Here is a 15900-nt window from a genome sequence, read left to right on the forward strand (position 1 = left end):
AGAAAGATATACAGTTCACTTTCTTAGCGGTCACAGATCCAATTTATCGCATATTTATTTAGTGGGCATCATTACAAGGTGCACCTCTAGGTACTATAAGGGATATAAAGGTAAATACAAAGGAAAATAAAGCTTTGTCTCTGCCCTCAAGAAGTTTATAGCTTAGAAAGGGGAAACAGGTGATCACATTCCCATGTCTCTTCTAGGTGGGGGGATTAAGTTAAACCCTCAGGTAAAATACAATCAAAATGCCAAGTTATGGAAGTCAAGAGAAATGGCACCAGCATGGAGGTGAGGTGATGGCAGAAGAAGGTGCCCAAGAGGCTTGTGTGAAGTAGTGGTATGGAGCAGACCTTGAAAAACAGGACTTCAGTTAAGTGAAAAAATGTGGCAGGTTGGTGTGGAGGTAGTAAAGAAAAAAATTACAGGAAGAGACCATCTTGAGAAAAAGTGCAGACTCTTACAGGGCGTGGAACCAGCGCACAAAGAGAGAACGCTGAGCAAACAAGACTTGGGGACCTCGTCATAGAGTGAAGAGGTTGCACTTGACTTAGTAGGAAACCAGGAAACATTTCTTCAAATACCAAGAAACATTTCTTCAAATACCAAGCTTTCTTTTAAAAGGACCTTGCCTTGCAAGCTATTGGTTGGTATTCAAGTATTAGTACTTGCTACTAAGGGTATTCAAAGTACAGATACAGTCCTTGGGAATCCTAGAGAAAGTTCCATGATCTTGGAATGTCAGAAAGGAATGTCCTGAGACTTCCCTGGTGGTGCGGTGGTTAAGAATCTGCCTGCCAATGCAGGGGACATGGGTTCGATCCCTGGTCTGGGAAGATCCCACATGCCGCGGAGCAACTAAGCCTGTGCACCACAACTACTGAGCCTGCGCTCTAGAGCCCACGAGCCACAACTACTGAAGCCCACGTGCCACAACTACTGAAGCCCACGTGCCTAGAGCCTGTGCTCCGCAACGAGAAGCCGCCGCAATGAGAAGCCCGTGCACTGAAACGAAGAGTAGCCCCCGCTTGCTGCAACTAGAGAAAGCCTGCACGCAGCAATGAAGACCCAAAGCAGCCAAAAGTAAATAAATAAATATATTAAAAAAATAAAAGGAATGTCCCATATTCAATGAATAGTCTATAGTAAACATTTAAATATTTCTAAGTTGAAGAAAAGTGTAATTGAATTTCAAGACATTTTCCAGCTATAATGTTTTCATCTCCTTTTCTCTGAATTAGTCTGTTCATTGCCCTGCTATGTATGAACAAGAAGAAGACCAACTACAGTGAGAGACTGTTGTCAAGCAAAGACTTAAAATATTTTAAGTAGTTAAAGTATTTTTAAGTATCGTGAAATATTTTCTTGAGACACATAAGCTCAACAGCAAGTGACAATTTTTCTACATACAGTACCTTGAGAAACTCAGAAGGCTGTCACTTAATTTAGTTTGAAAACTAAAAATTAGCAAAGAACTGGGATATAACTTGTTTCTCTCTTATGCCTTTTAAATTCTGATGAAGCAATTTTGTTTTCTCAAATATACCAGTCCAGCTAAAATTCATGAGTTATGATACACTTCAAAGTACAAAGTAACCTCTGGTATTTAAAAAAAAAAATCTTTCACAACCTCAAAACACTTTTTTTTTTTTTTTTTTTGCGGTATGCGGGCCTCTCACTGTTGTGGCCTCTCCCATTGCGGAGCACAGGCTCCGGACGCACAGGCCCAGCGGCCATGGCTCACGGGCCCAGCCGCTCTGTGGGATCCTCCCGGATGGGGGCACGAACCCGTGTCCCCTGCATCGGCAGGCGGACTCTCAACCACTGCGCCACCAGGGAAGCCCAACACTGATTTTCTTAATAAACTTTTAGATCATTTCATGATCCAAAGCACTACTTCACTAGTTAATAATCAAAATAACTCACCTCTGTGAACGAGCTTAATCGGCCTGAGGTGTCTCGAGCACAGCAATATTTTGACACCGGTTCCTGAAAAATTCCACCAAATCTGGCTCCTTTTTCTGAAGAACGGATTTTGGAAGTCTGCAAATACTGATGATAAGCACTCTTTAAAGAAGAATGTAGTTTGGAAGTAAGGTCAGATTTTTGTAGAAATGAGGCCTTTTCTGGCCACAGACCAATTTGCAGATTAGAGGTAGTAGGCTCATTTGACATCACATAAGAACTCTTAGAAACGCCAGTACTTTCCTGGTCATCATCAGGGCAAAATGCGACAGAAGAATCTGGCAGCTTGAAGATAACATTTTCCCGCCTTCTAGCTCTCAGACTTCCTTTGTGCAATGGCTCTTCCTCCTCTTTCTCCTCTTCCCCTCCCCTCCATCTGTCATCTTCATCCAAATTCATCTTTAAACGCTCCGATACTGACTGGAGAAGCGATAAAACAGAAGAGGACTGGTTTGCACTCTCTCTCGATTTCGTGGAGCCACGATGGCCAGGTGAGATTTCGCTGGATAGAATGTCCTCCTGAGAGCTGTCATCCTCATAAATGGGAGACAAAGCTAAGGGATAAATCTTGTACCTTTTGGCCTCTACTGATAAGATCATTTCTGAACTATCATCATCGAATGTCTCACCTAATTTAGTTTCCTTTTCAAAATGATGGAAGAGGTCAGTTCTACTCTCAGACCTTTCACACGCGGAAACAGGCATGCTGTTGGTGGATGTGTCAGGAATCAGGAGGGACTGTGTTCTTCTTACTTCTGCAGTAGCATACTTGTCCTCATCTTGAAGAGGCTCTTCATATAATATAGTAAAGGAAGAACTTTCTTGTTCATCCTGAGCAACGAAGGCTAAGTTAGGCTCTTCCTTTTCATCTCCATAATCTAGATCTCTTATTTTCTTATGTACTGCAGTAACAGATGTTCTTCTGTCTAGCTTTCCTATGGTAGCCTCGGGTTGAAAATCTGGCATTGCTAAGGCTGGGTAGCCTTCATAATCCTTACTTAGCATAGGTGATTCATAACCCCTGAAAGAGGTGAGTCTAGTGTCAAACGCTGTCAAGCATGCCTTCATTTCAGTAGGCTCCTTCTCCATTTCTCCACCACTCCCTTCAGCAACCTCTTGGGGTGCTTTTTCAGCTTCAGATATGGGAGGCGTGGCCTCTTCTTGTGTAACAGGCAATTCCAGATCTGTTCCGTATGTTTTCTCAAGGTTTACCGCTGTGGACAACACTTTATGTTTCCTGACAGTCCCATCAGAATTTTCTGGGGATGTTCTTTCCATGTCTATCTTAAAGGGCATGGACACAATCGTTCCAATTGTCTCTTTTGCATCTCTCTTACATGCTTTTTCCATTTCTAAGGAAGCAGGTACTGCCTTCTTGTGTGCTTCTTTCACTTCTAACACAAAAAGAGGTACCATTTCAGTTTTCCTAATAACCCCTTTGGCATCCTTTTGGTAAGTGTTTTCCACGTCCATCATAGGTCTTTCAGTCTTTCCAGTGATCTTCTCACCATCTTTTTGGTAGATATTTACCACTTCTAATGTAACGGGCATCACCTCAGTTTTGTCCATCTTTCCTTCAGCATCTTTTTGGTAAATATCTTCCATTTCTAGTGTAGCAGGTATCATTTCAACCTTTTCGGCAGTGCCCTCAACATCTTTGTGGTAGAAATTGTCCATTTCTGACATAACCAAAGTCATCCCGGTCTTACCAACATCCCCTTCAGCATCCTTTTGGTAAACATTTTCCATTTCTAACGTAGCAGGTATCACTTCAGTCTTTCCAGTGATTCCCTCTGTATCTTTTTGGTAGACATTTTTCAGTTCTGACATATCAGGTATTATGTCAGTTTTGCCAATATCCCCTTCAGTATCCCTCATTTCATAAGCTTTTTCCATTCCTAAAATGGCGGGTAATCCCTCCGTTTTTTCAATGTACCTCTCAGCATCCATTTGGTATGCTTCTCTCATTTTAAGAATTTCAGTTGCTGGCTCAGTTTTCGAGGTATGCAATTCAGCATCCTCTTTATGTGCTCTTCCCACGTCTGACATAGGGGGGACTGCCTCATATTTCATAATATTCAATTCAGCATCCTTCTTATTTGGCTTTCCCATATCTACCATGGAAGATATAAGCTCAATTCTTCCTATATTTACTTCAGTATCCTTCTTGTGTACTTTCCCTACTTCTGACACTGCAAGGGGTACGCTTTTATTACTATATCCTGGCAAGCTTTTTTCAGATATACATAAAACAGTATCAGACAAACCGCTTTTAGATGTCCCAGGTACATGGATGTCATCATTCACAAATGGAGGCCATGTGAAATTTAATACAAGAGTTCTTCTTTCCTCTGTCTCAGTTTTGTGATTATCAACACCCTTTATTTCCATTTTCTCTTTACAGTCCTTGTTGAGAAACGAATGTGCTTTTGACTTATCATCTAACCCTGTATGGGGCGTGTCTTCAGCTAGTAAAACAGTATCTGACTCCTGCAAGTTTATACTATTAGACGGTCCACCTCTATTTCCTGAAAAAGGGGATTTGGGGTAGAGAACAATTTCTCTTCCTTTAATGGACTCTGTGTCACTAACTAAGTTACTTACAGCAAAGAATCTACCTAACACTTTTTCACTAATTTCACATGTGCTTTGATTTCCTGCCTGTTCTGACACCAAGAACTCCCTTACCACATCAAGCGGCTTAACACTATCACTGTTCAGAAGTTTTGAAGTATTAGCCTGAAGTTCAGAATCCCGGGTATCCTGAGCATCCTTTGCTAAGGTTTCTTGGGCTGAATAAATAATCTCATTGACTAATTCCCTAGCTTGATCTTCTAACAACCAAGATACATTCATTCTATCAGAATCAAAAAGGAGACTCTTCTCACCACCCATAGGTGAAGCACAAGCCTTTTCTTCCCCTTGGACTTCAGACATATTTTCCACGGCCTGCTCTTCCAAATGCTCTGTCAGCTGGATCCCTGTCAGTGTCACTTCTGATGGGCTTTTCTCAAGGACGTCTTCTTTTAGGGTACCTGGATTCATTATGCCGCCTACGGCTATATACTCCTGGCAGGTACCAACTGTGTGTCTGGACTTTAGCTCTTCCCTGACAGAATTAAAGATCTCACCAATCAATGTATCAGCCTTTTTACATAAACCACTTTCGAGGTCCAGAAGTTGCTCACGTGCTCTCCACCTTGCTTCTATGTGCTCAGCAGATGCTTCAGAACACTGCTGGCTTGAGCTGTTAACTGACGCTGGGGCCCCAGCAACTGCTCCAGTCTCTGCTTCCATAGGACTGTCAAATTGGGCAGCAGTTGGGAAATCAACTGATACCATCCCAGTATGATCCCCAAAATGGTCCTGAAGTGGGGTGACTTCTGCCCCTGTTGGGAGAGATGTTTCAAATTCCAAATAAGAGCTATCAGGGTACAGCAGGTTAGTCAAGGAGGCACCTTCATGTGGGACATCTATGGTAACTTTTACAGAACTAAAATCATTTGGGGGATTCTGTGAACTGGTAACCATGCTAACTTCTTCAGAGTTACTGGAGGAAGAAGTCATGCCATCAATACCACCACTTAGGAGATGAGCACCCTCTTTCTTTCTGTGAGATGAGGCTCTCTTTTCTGATCTCAGCACAGAAGGATGAGTACGAAAATTTGAATCCTCAGATGCAAACGCATTTTTTTCCAAACTCACACCAGAGCCTAGAAAAGGTGCATTTACTGCTGCGCTGTCAGTTTCTTGGAATTTGGGGGAAGTATTAGTGAAACTGAGTTCTGCCATTTCTGAAAAACCAGAAATCTTTTTGGTCCCACAGATAACTGAAGGTTGATGAATCACAGAAGTGTTGGCTTCACAGTTCTGTGCCATTTGCCTAGTGACTTTTCCATCATGAACAGCAGGTAAAGTCCCAAGTATATTACTTTGGAGAAGAGCAGAATTACCTGAGGCTTCCACCTCTGCTTCCTGTGTACCTTGATATTTGGAGGCAGAAGGAGAAACCTCAGTTTGGCGATTCTCTTTAAGGCTGGCATCTGAATATTTCTCTTTAATCTCTTTATGACCCACTAACTGAAAACTTCTGTCCTGTTCAACTTCTAGGGAAGTCAATTCTGATAAAAGAGGACTTGCTGGCTCATCTGTAATTTCAAGTGGAGAAGAGATTGTATCCTGAGAAGTGTCTCTGGGCTCTGTTTGGGGAACAGATATCTTGGAGAGACCTAGAGTTTTTCCTCTTCCAGAATGTGACCCAACAGGAACACTGTTCTGACTGTCAATTTCAGACGTTGACAACATTTCTGCAAGGTTATCAGTTTTGGTTTCCAAGGAGAAAAGAGAATCAGACTTGCCTATAGTGCCCTGACTTGCTTTGGCGCTTGACAGCATGAACTCTGCTTTATCACGGTCTTGAGATGAAGTGGAACTGTGGTCCTTAGAGAGGCTTTTGGACTCAAAGCTCAAGTCCACTGCAGTTAAGCGGGTGTCACTGGCTTCAAGACCTAGTGGAAACTGGCATTTTTCACTATCAGGAAGAACTTCCTTGGACTCAGGAATTGCAGATGCACGCTCAGGATGAAGGCAAGCAGGGAGACTCTTCCTGTCTGTGGCCTCAGCATGATATGCCACATTTTCTTCTTGACACTTACGAGGCTGATGGGAAATACCAATGATGCTGACATCCCCAGTTTCAGCGAGCACAGAGGGACCTTCATTCTTTAAGACAGGAATATCCAACCTGCTCAGCAGGCCAGCTCGGGAAACCAAGGTAGGAGATGAAGTATTGAAATCTGATTTTTTATGGTCAAGGTTAAGAGATGTCCTGGCATCAGGTGATGCTTTGGCTTGCTGACGACTCTGAGAGTCAAGAATAGATCCTGAAATGTGATTTCTATCCAGTTCAGGTGATATTTTATTTTCTAAGCATGCTACAACGGCTAATTCACTGGTGTGTTTTACAGAGGCAGCATCCTTTTCATTCATTCTAACAATGGGAGGCATTTTGCTATGTGGCCTAACGAGCTTCTTGGCTTCTGTTACCAACAACTTGTCAGTACCTTTGGGTAATGACTCGATTCTATCTTCTGGAGCTTTTCCATGACTTGAAGTTGTGGGTTCACCAACTGAGGTGCTTTCTGTTTCTTGCTTGATTTCTGTAGGAGCCAAATTTTCCTGTGTGTCCAGGGCAGACAATCTGTTTTCTTCACTTACAAGTTCTGTGTCTGTTACAGCATGTCTCTGGAGAGCAATGTTGCTGGTGTGATTGGCAGCGTGCTTTGACGAGTTACCTTCGGTGTGCTTGTCAGAACACTTACTCTCTGGCCACTGCAGAGCTTGACGCCTAATTGATTTATTTGGACTTGGCAAATCTGTATTTCCATGTTTGGTAGTGTCACTCCCATCAGATATACTACCAGAGAAGTCGGAAACAGCAGGGTTCTCAGGCTCAACACGTTCCTCTCTTTGCACCAGTGTCCCATCACTCATCATCGAGCTGTTTTCTATTACTGTAGTTTCTGGTGTTGCTGTCCTCTGCAAGTCTGGACTGCAAGGAATTTTGCTACTGTTACTTTTTGTAAACAATGCTGAACATACCAAATTTCTGTCAGTCTGAGAAACTGGTATACAACTTAAATGGTGCTGTGAGTCAAATTCTCCATCAGTGGAGCTAGAGTTAGTCTCAGAACGGGATGACCGACTTCTCTCAGGTCCCCCAGGATCATTTTTATTTAAAACATCCCTAGAAGAAGCAGTGCTAGACAGTGCTCGGTTGTTTGTTGAATGGCTTTCTGGGTTGATATTTATTTTATTATAATCAGAGTCTTCTATCCGGCCTTTAAGCACTTGTCCTTTCACAGAAACGTCTGTGCTAGCTGATGACAATGACACCATCCCAGCCTCTATCTCACTTCCAAGGCCAATATGTGTGCTCGTACTAGAGTCGGAACTTTCATTTTCTCTGTCTAAGGGATTCAAGGTTTCCAGCGCTGTCTGCTGCTTCAAATACTTCCTAATTTGTCTGGGGCCTCGGTACGTGGCATATGTTACTACAGGCCTCTCTGGTTTACCATCCATTTGTCTGCAAAAAGAGATAGCATGAGAGTATCAGGAAATATAATTAGTAACACTTAACAGTAATTCCAGAAATCATAGTGAAGTATATCTTTCAAACACTCCTATTCTTCATATGTCCAAACTTGGGAAGGAAATCCTAGAATATTTTAGTTCAACCTCAACCTTTATTAAGCATAATACAAACGTGACCAGCAGCACATAAGTGTCAACCAGCATGAATGTCTGAGCTCCTCAGAACTGTCCCTCTCACCTGATTACGTCTGTCTCTCTCACGGTGGCTAATGGAGAGAACGTGGGCGGACAAGCCTGAGGCTTGATTTCTAGCTCTGATCTCCAAAGAGTTTTTGACTAGAAGGAACCACATTGCCTTTGTGCCTCATACTGGTACCTCATGGCTAATCACTGATTTCTCCACCATAACAGAGCATCATAGAGAGCTTCTCTTCCTTTATTTAGATGTGAATTTGGAACAGCAACTTTTAGCATAGTTAGAGAAGTTGTAAAGAAAACACCTGGCAAGATGTCTAGCCTGCAGTAAGCATTCAAAATATACTTAAGTCAATAAATGACAGAATTCCCTTAAAAATCCTCTCTCCTGTTAAGTTCTTCAATTAGCAGAGTAAGTATTAAACTGGCTGGGTGAATGCAGAAATCAAAAAAGGTTTCTAGCACAAGTTCCCTACTTTTTCTCAACCCTAGCATAAAGTTCCTGATGTCCTCAGCATCTAACTTCTTTTGGAGAATCTACCCCTGGGAGCTCTGATGCTATGCTATGCTATGCTATGCTGCCTTACAGCCCTTAACACACACCTTTCTCTCCCCTTCAATTCCAGCCCCAGACAGAAGCTTCTGTCCTATAAGACTCAGTTCCCAAGTTAACCCCAATGCAAACCTACCCCAAGACCCCGTTACTGCTAGAACAGGCAGTTAGCCTCTGATCTGTGGGGACAAAGGGCCCTGAGCACATCACTTGCCATATTAGATTATAAAGATATATGCACTGATTTATCTCCCCACTAACCTAGTGCCTATTTGAAGGCAGGCACTACATCTTCATCATTTTCTTTCCTTTTTTTTTTTTTTTGTGGTGCGCACAGGCTCCAGACGCGCAGGCTCAGAGGCCACGGCTCACGGGCCCAGCCGCTCTGCGGCATGTGGGATCTTCCCGGACCGGGGCACGAACCCGTGTCCCCTGCATCGGCAGGTGGACTCTCAACCACTGCGCCACCAGGGAAGCCCCATTTTCATATTTTTAAGTGCCCTACATAAGATTTGGCAAATGATGTATGTTTAATAACTTTGTGTGAATTAATGAATGGCTAAGTAAAGCAATGATACTAAACGCTAAGTAATTTGTTTCTGTCTTAATCCTTATAAATGATACTAAAGTGTTTTCAATTCTGCTCTCTAGTTACATTTTAGGGTCCCAGCTACAAAAATGTATGGTAGAAAAACTTGATGTATGCTCTAACTTTTTCAGGTTAAACATATAATTAACAAAACATTATAGAACCCATATGAATAACTAAGAAATCCAGTTATCAGTATTCCAGTATCTAAAAATGAGGTATTTTCTCCCCAACTTTATTTTTTTAATTTTTTAATAAATTTTTTTTTTTTGGCGTTGGGTCTTCATTGCTGTGCACGGGCTTTCTCTAGTTGCGGAGAGCAGGGGCTACTCTTTGTTGCTGTGTGTGGGCTTCTCACTGCGGTGGCTTCTCTTGTTGTGGAGCATGGACTCTAGGCACGTGGGCTTCACTAGTTGTGGCTTGAGGGCTCTAGAGCACAGGCTCAGTAGTTGTAGCACTCGGGCTTAGTTGCTCCACAGCATGTGGGATCTTCCCGGACCAGGGCTCGAACCCGTGTCCCCTGCATTGGCAGGCTGATTCTTAACCACTGCTCCACCAGGAAAGCCCTCTCCCCAACTTTAAAGCAACACCATGAAGAATGCTAGGTTTGCCCACATGATAAAACACAAAGTAAACCTCTGACAAGTAAAATCTCAATTAACTGTGCCCCTTAACGTAGTTCTTGAATTTTAGCTGAAATAATTTATTTCAATCTATGTAATTGCTGGCCTCTAAAATCCTACCACACCACTATTGTAAAAGTTTGTATTAGTTACATTCATTTTACTGTCTATTTTAAAAGAGCTACAGGAGATGTATAGAGAAAAGCTTTGCCTTGGAGAAGTGATTTTAGCTACTACACAAATTTCAGGCTAGATCAAAGACAGTTATGAAACAAAGTTAAAAGTTGGATAAGGGAACCTATCTAAGAAAACATACAAGAAGAAAAAATACATATAGGTAAATTAATGTTATTGGTAAAATCCTATATCAAAATGCATAAATTATTCAGAAAATACAAGAGCCTTTCAGAACAATACACGAAGATCCAGAAGTATGAACAGATGACAAGAAGTTTTATTGTTTGATTTTTCTTTCAAAGCTTTTAAATTTTATACTTAAAACCTACTTTCAAGGCTGCAAATTTTTTTTCCCCTAAAAGATCACCAAAATGTACATGATGTCCGAAGAAATAAGACTCGAGAGATAAGGATCAGAAGTTATTCTTCAAGTATAGTAGACTCAGGTTCTCTTACTACCAACTCCATCCTAACGAGACGTCAAGGCGTTTTATTCTACATCAATCCAATAATGCAACTTTTGCTCTAAAAGAACTTCTATTAAAATAAAGCACAGAGAAAAATCCACTCCAGAAAAAATTTCAGTTCACTCTAAGAATGCCTTTTGGTAGTTTTGGAGTCCTTTTTGGGGGGGTGGGGCGCGGATAATTGTTTTCCATTCCCATCTTGGGAGCTTTCTGGTTACTGTCAACTAGAATGATTAAACTGATTTATATGAACCAGTATAAATTTCTAATGAAATAATCTCCCTCAGCACCCTAGGTGGAAATGTTATACGCTTGTGACTAAAATATGTACCCTTTATACTAAACAACTATACTATCACGTTTAAAGCACTGAACATCAAAGTTTCAAGCTTAGCTTCATGTATTATAATTAGTCCTTTCAGGTACTGATGAGCTATACTCACACTTTGTAAAGGGTTAGTCATGCCGAGATAGTCTATTTTCTACAACATTCTCTCACAGGTTGTAGTTGAGTCTTCATAACTGAATAGTATTAAGACCATAAAACTGTCCTTTAATTAAGATTTTCCCTAATACAGAAAATAGAAAGAAAATGGAAATGTCAAAAATACATAACTTTACAAATAAACTAAAGATAGAAAATTAAAAAGGTTTATTTTCACAAACTGAATAAAGAACATATTCATTTCATGTATTATGTAATTGTGCATGGGATCTGTAGCTTATCCAATATAAGTAGAGGTATGTGATCCAAACAACACTAAGAAAAAAGTAAAATATCTAGAAATTTCAACTATTTAAGGGAATAGACATACATATTTAAAATCTGGAAAGGGTTTTATGCATTTCAGCCCAAACCTAACTACCTATCATGTGCAAGTTTATTAAGCCTCCAAGTACTACATATGGCTGTACTCTATCCTGGATAAACTTAATGCATCTGATACTACAAAGATCAACCAAAGACATGTGTCATTCTTCAAAGAAAATTCTATAAAGGCAGCCTGAAAATAATAGCATTAGAGCAAAAGTATTCAGTATATCTAATTCACTTTTAGTAAGTATGATTAAGCTACATTTTTAGTGTTAAGATTTATTTCCTTTCAAATTACATAGTGAAGAATATCTTCAGGCTTCCCTGGTGGCACAGTGGTTAAGAATCCGCCTGCCAATGCAGGGGACATGGGTTTGATCCCTGGCCCAGGAGGATCCCACATACCACGGAGCAACTAAGCCCGTGTACCACAACCACTGAGCCTGCGCTCTAGAGCCCGTAAGCCACAACTACTGAAGCCCGCGCACCTAGAGCCCGTGCTCTGCAACAAAAAAAACCACCGCAATGAGAAGCCCCCGCTCGCTGCAACTAGAGAAAGTCCATGCACAGCAATGAAGACCCAACACAGTCAAAATAAAAATAAATAAATAAATTTATTTTTTTTAAAAAAGAATATCTTCTCTCTGGGACCTCCCTGGTGGTGCAGTGGTTAAGAATCCACCTGCCAATGCAGGGAACACGGGTTCGAGCCCTGGTCTGGGTAGATCCCATATACCGCGGAGCAACTAAGCCCGTGTGCCACAACTACTGAGCCTGTGCTCTACAGCCCACATGCCACAACTACTGAGCCCACACACCTAGAGCCCATGCTCTGCAACAAGAGAAGCCACCACAATGAGAAGCCCGCGCACCGCAATGAAGAGTAGCCCCCGCTAGTTGCAACTAGAGAAAACCCGCGCACAGCAACAAAGACCCAATGCAGCCAAAACAAATAAAATAAAAATAAAAATAATTTTTTAAAAAGAATATCTTCTCTCACAATAGGGAAGGCTTTTAACTATTTTATGTAAAGAAAAGCTGCAAAACCAGACATTTACTTAAAAAGCACAATAAAGTTTTGACAGAAGAGTTTCTCATGATGGATATGAATTTGCTGAAAATGTAAGAATTGCAGAACTTTTTAAAGAATTTCAATCCAACAGTGAAGTAGCTTCCTACATAAATTACACGAGAAGCATGAGTTAATGTATGGAAATTAATCTAAAAAGTGTTAGCACAACAGGTTTACTTAAAGGCTTTATTGGTATTAAAAATGAAATTTGCATACTCAACGGTACATAAAAACAATTACACAGCTGTTTATTATTTTTAATTAAGTGAAGATGAAATCATTTACAATGCTTTTTGATAAGGATTTTTTTCTAACACTTCAAATTATAGGTAATAACTTGTCTAAATTTTGACTTGTATATTTATATGATTATATTTGCATATAATTGTATATACTATTTACATACAAATTTTGTATATAATTTTCTGATTTGCCAATTTAATGTATCATTGTTCACAGTTTTTATCATAGAGAGTTGGAAAACTGGAAGCAATCCTATCTACTGATCTTCTCTTTCCTGATACTTTCCATTGCTATCATGCTTAGAAAATTGTTTCTCACCAGAATAATTCACATTTAGCTGCTTTTAGTTTTGTATGTTTCTTAAACATTTTTATTCCACTTTAATTTTAATGTAAAAATGAGATGAGTATCTAGCTTTTATTTTTTTCTCCAAATTATTATCCCATTTCCCCAAGTCTTCCTTTTTACAAGAATACATAATGCCATCACATTCAAGGGCTCAAATCACAAAATACACAAGGGTCTATTTCTAGACTGTCTATTCTGTTCCATATAAATGTCTAGCAAATATTACACCAGTATTACATCATTTCAATTTACGTAGCTTTATCAGTACACTTTAACAACTGGTAGGGCAAGCCCCACCTCATCACTCTTGATGGGCAAACCCAAATCCATCTGGGGTCTCAGTTCTCACAACTGTAAGATGGGTCTGTGCCTACCCCTACTTCAAAAGCTTACTATGAGGAATTCACTGAAATCACATGCATGAGGACTCTTTGAAACTATAAAGAATCACATAGTCCTAAATTGTCATCTGACTATAGTATTAATGAACTCTTCAAAGAACAAAAATAATTCTCAAGTAGAGTTTAAATTAAAATCAGTAAAACAGATCCATGGACTTCCCTGGTGGCACAGTGGTTAAGAATCTGCCTGACAATGCAGGGGACACGGGTTCGAGCCCTGGTCCAGGAAGATCCCACAGGCCGCAGAGAAACTAAGCCCATGCGCCACAACTACTGAGCCCTGTGCCACAACTGCTGAAGCCCACGTGCCTAGAGTCTGAGCACTGCAACAAAGAGTAGCCCCTGCGCGCCACAACTAGAGAAAGCCCACACAGCAACAAAGACCCAATGCAGCCAAAAATAAATAAATTAATAAATTTTTAAAAATAAAATAAAACAGATCCTTATCAGTTATGAATGAATACTTTTATGTTACACAAAATGTCTAATGGACTCAACATTGTTACAAACATTTTCTGGATAGAAAATGTTCCTTCTAGCTCATTTGAGTCAAAGAAAAACAAGTTAGTGCCCATTTGTAAATCAAAGAAAGAAAAAAGGGTTGGTGAAGTGCTTCTTAAATTTCTTCAAGATTTGTTTCTTGGAGCTGTGGGAAAGGTTCAAAAGGCTAATTCCATAAATAAAGTCAATTTAATTTCTTTTCTTAACCCCTTTAATTGGATTCCACAAAGAAAAGATATTGATGGAACGTGAACACAAACCGTAGGATTATTTTTGTTCCCAAAATGCAGATACTGAACACATTGCCTGTCCTACTACAGAAGAATTCAGACAACAGAAAACACTCCCATTTAAGGAAGTCTTAAATCAGAAATAAATCGTTTACTATGACAAAGTTAGCACCTAAAAGGTATTAGTATCACCCCCTAAAATAGCTCAAAGGGCCCTAGATATGTGTATGGTACACAGAATCATATAATTTTTCACCTAGTAGCAGGGACATTACAGAATACTTTTTCTAATCCCCTTACTTAACAGTAGTAGAACTAAGGCTCAAAAGCTAGGTCCAAAAGCTCAGTTTTTTTAGATAAGTAGATTTTAAACTTACTTTCTTAGCAAATCACTGGTTTCCTGTTCACTGTCTTGTGTTGTATCCAAAGAAAAGGCATCTGAGAGTTCAGCTGAGTTGGATTCTTGTGCTTCTTCTGGAAGTGCCAGGGTTCCCAGGGAGCCACTGACAACAGCCCTCTCCCTTTGGACCCCTTCATCAGGATGGTCACTGGGATTTCGTAAGTCTTTCTCAGTTTTGTCATGTTCATCTTTGAAAGAAGACTGCTTGGCTTCACCAAGAGATGATTTTCCTGAGATGTTGAATAAGTTACCAAGAAACTGAAAAAAGCTTTCTTTCGGCTGTTTATCGCTTTCTCCCATTCTGGCATCTGAAGTGGAACCGGAAAGGTCATTTGGCTTTTTGGAATCTTCCTGTGTTGGAAGAGTGATTAGCTTCTCAGCATGGTTCCTTTTGTCCTCACTTTGGGGAATCTTTGAAAACGAAAGAGAGAATATTAAGCAACATCATTTAAAAAATGACATAAGCTAACTGATAACCTATTACATGACACACTCTGTGCCCGATGCCAGGGATACATCTGTGAATAAGACAGATGGCTTTTGTTCCCTAGTAGTTTACAAGCTACTGAAGGGCACCGTCAGTGCAACTTTAACAAAGCTATATAGTAAATGTCACAAAGGGGGAAGGACAGCCCACATGGGGACCCAGGAGTAACCAGTCCAGATTTGGTTGTGGAGAGAGCAGAGGAGGTAACTCAGGGGATGCTTCCTAAAGGAAGTGTCCTCTGAAGGAGACCTAAAAAGTGCCTATGTGATGCTTGTGCATCTCCCTCACTCTCTGTTCTCCGCTCCCTGCTTCTTCTCCCCGTCTCTCTGCATTTAGAGAGGTGTCAGCTTCTAAGGAGTTTAAAAGGACTGGAGGTAAGAGTGTAAAATGAGAAGAGCAAAAAGTTAAGTATGGAGAGATAAGTAAAAGGACAGATCATGGCAGACCTCAGAGGTGTTTAAATTTAGCTTTTATTATTACAGAGCTAATGGACAGTATTTTCACATATGATAAATAGACTTCATCATTTCAGCACTGTGTTAACCTCTGAAGCTGCCACATGGTGGAAAACTGTTCCTCAGGAAGATGAGGAAAGACAGCAACATGGTGTATCAATTTAGAGGAAAAGCCCGCTACAAACTCTTCAAGGTAAAACACAAAGCCCTGATATGTGCACTAATGCAAACGGTGGGCAGCACCGGGAATTCCTGCAGACGTTAAACACTTTCAGGGGTGCATCTTA

At 40.6% G+C, this 15900-nt stretch overlaps 1 protein-coding gene across 1 annotated transcript in view; it reads right to left on the minus strand.

Moving 5' to 3' along the window:
* Nucleotides 1-15900, minus strand: part of CRYBG3 (crystallin beta-gamma domain containing 3) — a 114518-nt gene that overhangs the window by 67819 nt on the left and 30799 nt on the right. The window contains exons 3-4 of the mRNA XM_060150724.1: nucleotides 14649-15082; nucleotides 1927-8050 (exon numbers count right to left, since the gene is read on the minus strand). Coding sequence (XP_060006707.1) covers nucleotides 1927-8050; nucleotides 14649-15082 — 6558 coding nt within the window. The remainder of the gene's footprint in view (nucleotides 1-1926; nucleotides 8051-14648; nucleotides 15083-15900) is intronic.

The sequence above is a fragment of the Lagenorhynchus albirostris genome, chromosome 5 (assembly GCF_949774975.1).
Source record: "Lagenorhynchus albirostris chromosome 5, mLagAlb1.1, whole genome shotgun sequence".
NCBI lineage: Eukaryota > Metazoa > Chordata > Mammalia > Artiodactyla > Delphinidae > Lagenorhynchus > Lagenorhynchus albirostris.